The following is a 13,867-nucleotide window of genomic DNA, read 5'->3' as shown; positions in this document are numbered from 1 at the left end:
TCCAAACTTGTATGCAGACTGATTGGTTTTTCATTTCAAGAAGTTCAAAAGCTCACTTTACAGAAGCTTCACAAGCATTTCTATTCTTTCTAACATAGTCTCTGCGTTTAAGATCAAATTAAACTGTATGCATGCATCAATTTCAAGCAATCGTCTCTCATTGCTTTTTTTAAGTAACTTGTTGCTGTCTGAGTGAGTCAAACAGTTTCCCTTTTATTATCTCTGCTCATTTCTCTACACTTCTCTACAGTTAATGTCAGTTACTTTTACCATCTGACTCAGCAAAAGATTGGATGAGGATTGGCATAGTTTTACCGATTTCTGATCCCTGAACTTTTTAGAAATTCAGCAATGATCTGATCAACCGATTGGAACAGGACATCCTTAATATACTTTCTTTTTTTTTTTTTTAATTTTGTCTGCAAATGAAAGACTGTTTAAATTAAGGCAAAGCCATTCCTCACTGTCGTGCAGAAACAGATTAATAAAGTTACATACTCAGTGCTTTCAAGTGTCATACCCCTTTCTTTTCTTGTTATAATTACCTTGAGAAATGCACTGTAATTACAATGTATCTTCATTCATACCCTATACCAAGAAAGAGATGTACAAGGCAAGATTAATAAAGGAAATTGTGGTTGTTGTATAGTTTCTATGATCTCCCACACGTAAAATATTTTCCACAAACCAACATTGAAAGTGCCCTGAGTGTGATGGGAATAAAAGGAGAGTCTGCAATAGTTTTAGAAGGAGCGATGTCAAGATGGAGATTGAAGGGGTGGAGCAGCTGAGGGAGCTACAGAGCCATGTTGGTTGTGAAGTGTAGTTTCTTAGGTCATGAGGCGAGAAGAGAAAGATGGCTTTGTCTCCCTGTCACAGATCACCACCCTTTCCTTTCTCTCAATGAAACGGTGACGTCTTTTCAATAAAACAAATAAGAGCAATGAGTTAGTTATGTTCTTTTTGTGTAATAACCCTGATTTAAACAAATTATTATTCTGTCATAACCAAAGTCGTCTCGAGCTGGGTTTCCATTACAGATTTTAGCAAAATAAAAGATATTTCTAAATGCGCTTTGAACGCGTTTCCATTGAAGGTTGTTCGTAAATCTGTTTTCTTTTACCTGTAATTTTCCATTTGCCACTTTGAGTTTGTGCTTAGAGTAACTTAGCTCAGACTCAATCACAGATGGATTTCACAGTGTTTATCACCATTGTCATCAGTATCCCAAATCCCTATTTTCCTTACATTAAAAGGAGTAGAGGTTTTTTCCCTTTGTTTCAGGGGTAGAGAAACAAAATCAAGAAAACCAAAACCTTTTCTTTGTCAGTTCAAATTGCCTCAAAATCTAGAGAGAGAGAAAAAACAAAAAAAACATTTTAAATGTAATGTTGTGTGGGAAGATTTTTCTCTTTGCCATTCAGAAGAAGTGGTAATTGAAAGAGGCTTGGAAATTGCTTTCTAGTCAAAGAGTGGTTTTGATAGCAATTCATTATTGGAAGGTGTTAAAAGAGTTTAGATTTGTATTGATGAAAAGTAGACTGAAGTTTTAATGATGTGAAATGGTTTTGCCAGGTTTAGTCATTGATTAAGCACACGATGCCAAGAACATAATTTCTGCAAAACAAATTAACTCTAAAACAATTATAATTATAAATTATTGATATACTTATACTTATTATTATTTTTTTAAATTAAATTATAATCCACCTATCATCAGTCATTGTGCTGAAGCGACTTAAAGCTCCTACCCACAAGATTTGTTTTTCTAAACCCATAGTGTAGGCCTCATAGATCAATAAATCAAAGATCATTTGCTCAAAAAAAAAATGTAAAAATCTGAAATTACTGCTTGGAAGTTTGTTTTTATCTACACAAAACTCTAATTGACATTTCTGCGCATTGCATTGTGGGATGTGGAGTCCCTTAAACAGATTTTTTTTGTTTTTCTTTGCCAGACAAGGAAGGCAGTGATTCACTTGTTGACATTTTAACTTTACTTTACAATGCAGAATAAAGTAAAAAAGAAAAACAAAACGAAACCATTATGCACCCGTTTGCAGGACTCAACGTACTACATTGTAATGTGCAGAAATGTGAACAAACTGTGTTTATATGAAAATAAAATAAACTTGAAAGAAGCAATTTGAACCTTTTACACCTTTTTTTTTCTTGAGGACATGAGTCCCACACAATGATTTTATTGGATTAAATGAAATACAATAAATATATTTTTTTTTACAAACTCACTTTTAAATGTAACTCTGCATGTGTTTGTTGCATTGAGTCAACTTTCTCATTTGCTTTCAGTGTCAACATTATCAAGTCATGCTGAGGTGATTTATTGATGATTTCCAAGAAGAATATCTATCTCGTTATATCCATCAATTCGCAGAGGACATTATGTACTACATCACGTTCAAGTATTTGACTGCTCTGCCAATTATTAATAATGATAAGAACGGGGGGTAAAAGATGAGAGGTACTTTACTGAAAGTAGGGCAAAAGTTTGTTGTGACTGCCAATCAAATTTGGTTTTATTCACACTCATGAATCACTTTTTTTTTTTCAATTATCATTCTTCCAGCCGAGTGTGGTGGGACCATCAAAGATGAGCCCTCTGGCCGTATCCTGTCCCCAGGCTACCCGGCGCCTTATGAGCACAACCTGCACTGTGTGTGGACCCTTGAGGCGGCCCCTGGAAGCACTATCAGGTTTGAGCTGCAGTCTTGACTCATTTTTTTCTTTTTTTTGTGTGTTCTTCCTTTGTGTTGCGCTAACTTTGTTGTTATGTTTGGGTTCATTTAATCTACTATCGCTCAATGTAGGCCTTCTTGCACTTAAGCCTTGCATGATTTTACCGTGACATTCATCACTTTCACTGACTGCCAAGTAATCAATCTTCAGTGAGCGGCTCTTGGCTGTGTTAGAACTATAGGTGAAAGAAAACGCCACCGCAGAGCTGCTCCCCATCACAACAAAAGGTTTTAAGTTCAACTTTGTGAATTGGATTAAATTGTAGCAGCTAAATCCTGCAGTTTGTATCTGTCGGGAAGTTATTTGGTTTGCTGTTTGTTTATTGTCAGGCACTATTCTAGCTATAGAGATTTCCCCCAGTTGTTTGATTTGGTCGAGTGATAAAGTCAGTCTTGTCAAGAGATTAAAAAATGTTTGCGATTAATGAATTATGCTCTGTAATTAATTAATCTAATGAATCTTTTTTTAATCCCACCTAAAAATTGCTGAGAAACGCCCTCAACTTGAGGTATTTTCATTTAAATCACATTATTGTGGCAGATCAAAACACTGATGTATAACAAAGTGTCTTTATAAAGTCATTATTGTTTTTAACAGACTTGAACAGATGCAGACCTAGTATTTGAGACTAGTCCCAATGACTACCTGTCATATTGATGTGAACTTTTGTCAATCTCCAAATAATATAACTAGAACTGCGCACAGTTATGAAAGGGGGCCAAGCCTTCCCGCGCGACTCGGCCCCCAGATTTTGCGGAGCCCATTGACCCCCTATGAATGTGACCCCCTATGAACGTGACCACCTATGAAGATGACCCTGAACCTGAACTTGTCTCCATGGAGACAATGCTAGAATCAACAGAGAATCCACACAGTGATGATGTCATAAGAGCCAATACACTCCCAGCTAAATGCGTTGACCTTGGTTATAGAAGGTGATGAGCTCGGTAGTCTCACGTCTTGTTATTGTAGTCTGTGCATCAGTAGTATGATGGGTATACCCGAAACTCTATTTGGAGTACTAACAAAAAAAGCGATTAACAATATTATTTTTTAGCGCCTTATTTTTTCCTGTAATTAATTACTCGCAATTAACGCGTTATTTATTTATTTTTATTTCTGCTTGTTTTTTCCTTTCTGCTTACCTTGGAGTCAGAAAGTTATCCTCTAATTGTCATATTTTGAGCAGTATTACAGTGTGAATTTCATGACAGGCCTTTTGTGTGATGGCTTTATTATGAATCCATTAAGCCACTGAGGACTTTAAACATGTTAAAAGCACTGTCAATTACACACGCCACTATGCCGCTGACACGATGGCTATTAAGCCACAAGCGAGAGTGTCACACATGTTCAGAATAGCACACCTTTGTTTGTGTGCTGTATGTGCTTTCACAGACCTGAAATGTAAACTACTGTAGTAATCTTGTAATACAGTACAGTATAGTACACTTGCAGGGAACGAACTCAAGGCACAATGGAGAGTGCAGCTGAAGCTGTGTGTGCGTGAATGCGTTTATGCAAAAGTCTTAGGGCTACATTATAATAGAACATGTAATTTGAGGGAAATATGTGTTCATATTTGTATTTGAGTATGTGCGAAGGGGGTAAGTGAAAATGTGTGCTTTAATTACATGGTCCATTTAAGTTTAAAGCTGCTTGAGATTATATTTTTTTGACAGGTAAAGATATTGGCTATAGAAACTAATGTCTGCTATATACTATAAGTGTGGTTAGGATGATAAGTGTTCCCACTGAAGTATACTTCCAAATTTCCCAAGATGCATTTCGAACCTACGACAAAAACCTGAAGCACACTGAGGCTAAATCTCTCAGTTGTGACCAAGTAGAATATCAACATGTGGTCATTTGATTCATAAAACTCACGGAAACGCATGAAATTGTCGACATCTCGGAGATTTTCGGAAAGCCACCGTTGTGCTACTGACTAAACTTTTGGTTAACTTCAAAACAAATTATTTACAAAAGTTTGATTCATGTTTTTTTGTTTAATTTCTCTTTAATCAAAGTAAATAAAACTATATAATTTATATAAAGCTTGCTCATGAGCGAGTGTCAACATGCGCTTGGCAGTATTTTCTCCCCGGCTACAAATCTTACAGAGCAACGAAGTGTTTCTTAGCAAATGTATGAATTTTATTAAACACGGACAGGTAGAATTGTCGTCTTGCGTGCATGGCTGATTTACAAATTGTTAGTGTGGCTTTTCTGTTGCTCTCCCAAAGATGATTACTAGTTTTTTGTTGGTGAATCCCCTCAAAGTTTCAAACTACTCTTTGTCCAGAAAACATTTTTTTTATTCGATTTTAGGCACGGCTGTTTATGAGGGTTTGATGTATTAAGTGTATATTTTCCTCTATTTCATGTTTTTTTTTTAACATTTTTTTTTCCCAATATTTTGCTTAATAGAACACAGTGAATTGTATTGTGTAACGTTCATATAAAGCAAGTTATTCCATCAGTGATTTTTTTTTTATAAACTCTGACTTCCTCCAAGTACTCTTGGTCCCTCTCCAAGTTGGAAAACATGTATTTTGACTTCATTAGATATGTTTAATGTGGATTTGGAAGTAAAAACAGGTGTGACTGGAATTGTTACTGTGCACTGGTGTCTTGAGTGTATTCTTTTTTCTGCCAAGTCATTTTGGTATAGCCTCGGATATAGAGCCTATAGAGCGGTCGGGAAATCAAGTTTGTGTGCTTATTTATTTGTTTTTGGAGAATTTCAATGACATAATTTTTGAATTCCTGTTCAGCGATTGTGTGAAACAATTTCTGTTCTTTGTATATTGTGTGATTCTAACTGACACCTGTTGGAAAGTTGAAACAAACAAGTAAATAAGAATAAATGGTGCATTATGTTTCTGAATAGTGTTCCCAGTGCAGTGGACATGGTGTCGGCTGAAATCATCATCCAATTGTATACACTGATCACATTTCAACCGTGATGGGCTTCATAATGTGGCTCTGTTCACTCTTTTCATATCTGGAGCAGTAGCCGATGTGGTAACATCAGTGAAACGGCCTAAATCTTATTTAACAATGACCTCCTTATGCATGTGTTTTCACGTCACATACACTTACCTCTTAGAAATTCTATTGGCAGAACAGTCAGTGGCTATTACCAAGTCCTCTGCCACTCTCAACAACTTCTAGTTTCACGAAAACCCACCTTAGTTTGATTCGTGTGCCAATTAATTTGATATACAAGGATTCTTAATGTTAATGCATTGCAAATTTCTCTTAATAATGAATTGCATGCGTATGATCAAAGGCTTGGATATGAAGCATACCATGCAGAGGAATGCATTGGGCTCACAGAGGAGGGACTAATGAACCTATCCCGGGAATCACGGGAGACCATGAGATGTCAGATGTGCATGCTTTGGGACAGCAGAGATGAATCTACTCAGACAACATGCAGAGAGGTAAATTAGGCAAGGTGGGACAGGTTCTTTTTGTACACTGAGCTCAGGCAAATTCCTGAAGAACCTGCGATACAAAATACACTATGTCTCTATTAATGCAAGGAAGCTCTGTGTGTGTGTTTATGTGTGTGTGTCTGTGCCTCAGTTATCTCTAATGTTCAGGGACAGAGCTCATACTTCGTTCAAAGCTGTGCGACGTGGGATTTGTCTGGACTGAAATAATCCATTTAATGAATAATTTCATAAAAAAAAGTCATCCTTTGCTGGAGCCTTTAGTCACGTGGCGCACTACAGCCACGTCACTGCACACCGTAGTCATGTTTGTGCACTACAGCCGAGTGTTAACCCGAGCCAGCAAATACTGCGCATGCATCATTTTGGCTATTACTAAACTTTTTATAGCAGCTTGCACATAGTCCCAGTGTGTGCATCCAGCCACCGTCACTGCAGGTGGAGAGAGAGAGTCGCACACACACACACTTCCCACCACACATGAGGTATTTATAATACAAATGTACTAAATGAGGAAAGTAACACAAAAACTAAACAATATTTATACAAAAAGTATACAAAACAACAACAGAAATGCACAAAAATATACAAAATAACTCCTGAAACACACAAAATGACAACAAAACAGAAAAAATAACTTTATATATATATATATATATATATATATATATATATATATACAGTGGGGCAAAAAAGTATTTAGTCAGCCACCAATTGTGCAAGTTCTCCCACTTAAAATGATGACAGAGGTCTGTAATTTTCATCATAGGTACACTTCAACAGTGAGAGACAGAATGTGAAAAAAAAATCCAGGAATTCACATTGTAGGAATTTTAAAGAATTTATTTGTAAATTATGGTGGAAAATAAGTATTTGGTCACTTCAAACAAGAAAGATCTCTGGCTCTCACAGACCTGTAACTTCTTCTTTAAGAAGCTCTTCTGTCCTCCACTCGTTACCTGTATTAATGGCACCTGTTTGAACTCGTTATCTGTATAAAAGACACCTGTCCACAACCTCAAACAGTCAGACTCCAAACTCCACTATGGCCAAGACCAAAGAGCTGTCGAAGGACACCAGGAAAAGAATTGTAGACCTGCACCAGACTGGGAAGAGTGAATCTACAATAGGAAAGCAGCTTGGTGTGAAAAAATCAACTGTGGGAGCAATTATCAGAAAATGGAAGACATACAAGACCACTGATAATCTCCCTCGATCTGGGGCTCCACACAAGATCTCATCCCGTGGGGTCAAAATGATCATGAGAACGGTGAGCAAAAATCCCAGAACCACACGGGGGGACCTGGTGAATGACCTGCAGAGAGCTGGGACCAAAGTAACAAAGGTTACCATCAGTAACACACTACGCCGACAGGGAATCAAATCCTGCAGTGCCAGACGTGTCCCCCTGCTTAAGCCAGTGCATGTCCAGGCTCGTCTGAAGTTTGCCAGAGAGCACATGGATGATACAGCAGAGGATTGGGAGAATGTCATGTGGTCAGATGAAACCAAAATAGAACTTTTTGGTATAAACTCAACTCGTTGTGTTTGGAGGAAGAAGAATACTGAGTTGCATCCCAAGAATACCATACCTACTGTGAAGCATGGGGGTGGAAACATCATGCTTTGGGGCTGTTTTTCTGCTAAGGGGACAGGACGACTGATCCGTGTTAAGGAAAGAATGAATGGGGCCATGTATCGTGAGATTTTGAGCCAAAACCTCCTTCCATCAGTGAGAGCTTTGAAGATGAAACGTGGCTGGGTCTTCCAGCATGACAATGATCCCAAACACACCGCCCGGGCAACGAAGGAGTGGCTCCGTAAGAAGCATTTGAAAGTCCTGGAGTGGCCTAGCCAGTCTCCAGACCTCAACCCCATAGAAAATCTGTGGAGGGAGTTGAAAGTTCGTGTTGCTCGGCGACAGCCCCAAAACATCACTGCTCTCGAAGATCTGCATGGAGGAATGGGCCAAAATACCAGCTACTGTGTGTGCAAACCTGGTAAAGACCTATAGTAATCGTTTGACCTCTGTTATTGCCAACAAAGGTTATATTACAAAGTATTGAGTTGAATTTTTGTTATTGACCAAATACTTATTTTCCACCATAATTTACAAATAAATTCTTTAAAAATCCTACAATGTGAATTCCTGGATTTTTTTTTTACATTCTGTCTCTCACAGTTGAAGTGTACCTATGATGAAAATTACAGACTTCTGTCATCATTTTAAGTGGGAGAATTTGCACAATTGGTGGCTGACTAAATACTTTTTTGCCCCACTGTATATGATTTTGCAGAAGTTCTACAGTGATGATGTCATCAGTCCAAGCTGGGAGCCAATACAATTTTTGCGGGGGAGCTATTGAGTCATTTTGCCATTCACATGTGTAATTCCCCCAAAATATCAAAATGTTCACCAGTAAATTTTCATGAGTTTTTTTAATGTGTTTAGGCCCTCAAAAATGCGATCATTTTGCCATAAATAAAATGATACTAAAAACGAGGTGCATTACAATAGGGTCCTACACACCGTTGTGCTCGGGCCCTAATAATAATAATAATAATAATAACAATAATAATAATAACAATAATAATAATAACATTAATAATAAAAACGAGGTGCATTACAATATGGTCCTACGCACCGTTGTGCTCGGGCCCTAACTATTTATTATATTAGAGTGAAAAATCTGTTTTTAAACAAACAATATCTGTACAGTTTACAGTGCAAAATGAAGCTTTAAATAAGATATATACAAAAAAATTATAATAAAAAAAAAATAATTAACACACTAATTTATAATGTACCATAGGCTAAACAGAATAAATACATTATTACTGAGTGCAGAGCCAGTATTTTAAATATATATATTGCTGAAAATCAGGTAAATTTTAATCGTGGCACCCAAAATTGTGATTTTTTTTTTAGCAACAAATTGCTTCTAGTCATGATTTGTTGTTGCTGATTCGATTCATGGACAATATTTGATCGAAAATTCAGAAATCTATCATAAATAATAACGTTACCCAGTGTGTCTGAAATATACCCCTGGATACTGGACAGTGCAGGTCAGCTTTCCTAGATTATCGTTTCTTGTAAGGGAATTGTCTATAAATTAATTGACATGAACACACAATAAAACAACATTTAATGGCAAAATGTATTCACATTTTATTTGAATAAAGTCAACACTTCAGTTTAAATTAACAGGATGTGAACTTTTCTGCTCTCATTTTCAATACGCGATACCTTTTCAATAGATACACATATTAGTTTTATCTGACTCTTTTGCTTGTTTTTCCAAAATAAAAACAAGACAATATTGATATGAAAAATGAAGTGCAACCAAGATTTGTTCAGATTAAATGAGTAGTAGTTAAACCTGCTACTTTTTCTTTTAACTTGATGGCAAGGCTTCTAAAGAGCTAACGCTAACAAGCTAAAGCTACCGCCGCTGTAGTTTGATCATAGGAATATAAATCGATTTGTTGCTTTCATGGATGAATCGTAACACTCCATCGTAACATGTTTCTACTGTGTGTGATGATAATCCTATTTAATGCGTTTGTGTCTCTACATAGATGACTTCTATTGGTTTAATAGAGTAAACTGTGTTCTTTTCTTTCTTCTGTTTCATGCACACATCCATACCCACTCCCACATCCTTACTTATTTATCATGCACACATCCACCTACTCTGAAGACTCCCCACAGGAGTTTTGATTGCAGCAACTCTGTTTTGTATTCATATGAGAGCATCTCCGTACTCGCTATTTCTTTCTCTCTCTCTCTCATATGAATACAAAATAGTTAATGCAGAGACCTGAGAAATCTCTCCCATTCCTCTTTTCTCCCCTCATCTCCTCGCGGCGATTCCTCTGACACTTGATTGAACTATTTTATCTTGAGTGTAAAGAAAAGCCCTCAGCTGCAAACTTCACAACAAGGTTTCCTATGATTCTACAAAACGTTAACGGCACGCAGAGACTCAATTTTCCTTCTCTTTGGTGAGTCGGAGTAATTCCCCTATTTTTTATTTTTTTATGTCTGTCTATTCATCTCCCACACGCATCTACCTCTCCCAGTATTTCCACGCCTCTATAAACATTTAATTTAAATGGGATCCCTAAAAAATGTGTTTTATTTTTCTGTGGCCGCAAAAACATTAACAGTTGGGAAGTTTTACAACCATGGATAAAGGGGAATAAAATATAAGTATGCAAACCAAAGCTTCTAGCCGCAATATTTCTTTGTGTGTGCCTCATAGATCAATGAATCAAACATAATTTACTCCAAAAAATAAAAGAAATATGTCAAAATTGCTGCTTAGAAGTTTGTTTTTTATCTCCTCCCTAAACACTCAGTTTGTTGCCATTTCCGTGCATTGCATTATGGGATGTGGCGGCCTGTTTACTGATTCATAGAAGTGTTTTTATTCCCGATATTCCCCGTGATATCAGAATCAAGTAAAATGACTTCTATGTATCCGTTTCTACAAGTCCGCATCCCACAATGCAATGCAATGTCTACAAAGAAGAAGAAAACAGTATCAATGTGTGATTTCATGCTGTTGCTTTAGCATCAGTTCACTAGCCACATAGCTTACACATGTAAATGTAGTGCAGAAGCCCTGATGAAATGACAGTAAATATGTGACTTGTCTACATTTGTTTTAGTCGTACCTCTTCTACAAGAAAAAAAAAAAGAAGTTTTGTCGTCTTGGTTATCTAGAGCAGTGGTTTTCAAACCGGAATAATGAATTAAAAAACAAACAAACAAAAAACATTATTCTAATCGTTTCATTACAAAAAGTGTATAACTACATGCGGGAGCCAATGTACCAATAAAACAAACATGTTTTACATGTACAATATAACAATATATGGATATTGGGCATGACACACTGCTGTATTACTGAAGTGCAATGGCTAAAAATATTGTGAGAAAAAAAAAGTACCCGTACACACACGTCTGGTACAGGTATCCTTAAAGTTAATTTCTACTACAAAAATCTTAAATTAAGAGATTTTAAGTTGAAACGTTCAAATAATAAATAACTCCACAGCTCTACGCTCTGTGATTGATTGGAGGAACCCAGGGATGATGACCGATGACGACCGTTTCCACTGAAGTATTCTTCCAAGTTTCCCAAGATGCATTTCAAACCTACGACAAAAACCTGAAGCCCACTGAGGCTAAAAATCCCAGTTGATTTGCCACCATTGAAAGATCTGAAAGCATTTTAAGCAAGAAAGTGACCCAGTAGCATATCATGTGGTCATTTGATCCATAAAACTCATGGAAAAACATTAAATTCCAAGATTTCGGAGATTTTCGGAGACCCCCCCATTGTGCTACTGGCTAAATTTCCAGTTAACTTCAAAACAAAAGCCCTATTTACATAAGTGTTAAAAAAAACAAGTGGAGCACAGGATGCTTTTGTTTTGAAAAGAGGATGTTAGATTTTTAACTTGAAGCCGGTTTAAGGTAGAGGAGGCAGTTGAGTATGACTAGTGTGCCCACCGTGCACACTTAAAAAATGTCCCAATATAGCATGATCTGTAGAACCAAGGAGGTTAAAAGTACATTTCCTCATTTTTATTTGTCTATTACAATGCTTAATGTTACAAACAAAACAAAATGTCTTGGCCATATATTCACAGAGGACTTGTCTGATGATGCTGACATAAACAGACAATGTAGAACATTGTATGCCCAGGCGAAATTTGGATTTTGTACAGACAAAGTGAAAATAATGTTGTTCAAATCATATTGTACACCTCAGTACACAGCGCACCTTTGGTCAAACTAAAAAAAGGAACTGTGCAAAGGTTGCAGGTGGCCTATAATGATCCTCTGAAAGCCGAGATGATCCAGTGTGAGTGAGTTGTTTGTCGCTGCTGGAATAAACGCGCTGCAGGCCACACTACAGTTTTATATGCTGTTTGAATAAGTCGGTGAATACAATTGGGTCCCTGGTTGATGTCACCGATAGTGCCATTCGCTATAGATCGAGGATGTGGAGGCACTGTTATAGCTGTCTTTTTAAAGTGACTGTGTAATTGTTATTTCTAGTATTTTTGTTGGTGTTTGTTATATTATCTCCCTCTGTCTATTTGGACCTCGAGTCCGTAAGAAAGTTAAATTGAAATTGAATATACATCTGGGTATTTCTGTCATACTGAATCTTTGATTAGTATCCCGATACGTTTGTTTCGATATATCCTGATATTCAGTGGCGTGCCGTGACCACTAGGGCTGGGTAGGCACGTTGCAAATCGAGACCACCAATGACAATTTCATTTGTTTCTGCTATCAAGTGTTAATTCAATTCAAATCAATTTTATTTGTATAAAGCAATTTCCAACAAAGTCATTTCAATGCGCTTATCAAAATATAAAATTCATAATAAGAAAGAAAACCCAACAATATCTACATGAACAAGTGTTTAGCCATCTAACAAAATCAACATCATAAACACCATTAAAGAAACATAAACATTTATTTAATATAGCCTCCATACTTTCCCAACAAGATATATCTCATGACACTGCAGCGCATTTGTTGTTTGTGTTGGAAACACAGAACCACGGAAAAAATGACAACTTAGAACAGCCTCAGTGAGGAGCATCCACAAAGCCAATCCTTCCTTTTGTACCATTCATTGTGAAAAGTATGAAACATGTTCTGACCTTACCTTAGCTGAAGGTCTGGTAACTCAGGTGTTGGTCTCCATCTTTTAAAAGCTGTTGTTTTTCCTCAAAACAAAGTTTCTCTATCATCTCTAGCGCTGTCATCCTGACTGCAGTGTTAACCCGCCCACTAGCTAGAGAACGTAGCAGCAGCAGTCACGTGATATCAATTCACTAATGTACTGTGAACTTACGTATAGCATTTAGCATAGCGCGGTTACGTCTAAAGGCAGCTCTCTACACTGCCTTTGTACGTAAATGGTTTTCATCTTGGGGACCTGACTGCGCATGCGCAAACACGTAAAATCACGCAATGAGAATGGAGGCAGAGGAGCAACATGCCTTTGGGAGGGGGCGTGGCCTCCCTCTGCCTTACAGCGGAGCGAAAAAATAAAAAAAGCGCTGTTTAGTAATTTGGGCTATGAAACGCATAAAATGCGGACACTTTCAAACTTGTAGGTACTGTAGGCTATTGGAAATGAAAAATAAATAATTGATAATTATATGATAACTAAAAAAAAAAAAATATATATATAATTAAATAATCAAAATATCAATTCACCCTTGGGTAGGCACTGCCTACCTTGCCTACCCTGACGGCACGTCACTGCCGATATTAAAGTAAAAGGCGATTTTTTTTTTTGATTTTTTTTTAATTTTTATATATATATATGACTTAACAAACAACTAATCTGTAAACATGTACACCTTCATGATAACGTTATGTATGAAATATATTTTATTGGCATATTTTACACTCAAAACATTGGCATTTACATGCCATGTGCCAACAACTTAAAATAATAAAAAAATAACATACACTCTGCCTGTGGCTTTTAAACCAACTTTGACTTTAGTGCTACATGACTTAAGTGCAACTTCACTGAGGTATATGCCTAGAACAACAAATAAATGCAGGAAATTAGTACTTTCTTTTTAAATTTTTCTTTTTAAAA

General features: G+C 36.8%; 1 protein-coding gene across 1 annotated transcript in view; it reads left to right on the top strand.

Annotated features, from left to right (window-relative positions):
- csmd2 (CUB and Sushi multiple domains 2) overlaps positions 1-13,867 on the top strand; it is a 340,353-nt gene that overhangs the window by 221,065 nt on the left and 105,421 nt on the right. Inside the window, exon 26 of the mRNA XM_028460920.1 lies at positions 2,588-2,714. Within this exon, the coding sequence (XP_028316721.1) occupies positions 2,588-2,714 (127 nt within the window). The remainder of the gene's footprint in view (positions 1-2,587; positions 2,715-13,867) is intronic.

Source organism: Gouania willdenowi, chromosome 11 (genome assembly GCF_900634775.1).
Source record: "Gouania willdenowi chromosome 11, fGouWil2.1, whole genome shotgun sequence".
NCBI classification, from domain to species: domain Eukaryota; kingdom Metazoa; phylum Chordata; class Actinopteri; order Blenniiformes; family Gobiesocidae; genus Gouania; species Gouania willdenowi.
Note: the sequence above shows the minus strand (reverse complement) of the source record. Positions and strands in the feature narration are given on the sequence as shown.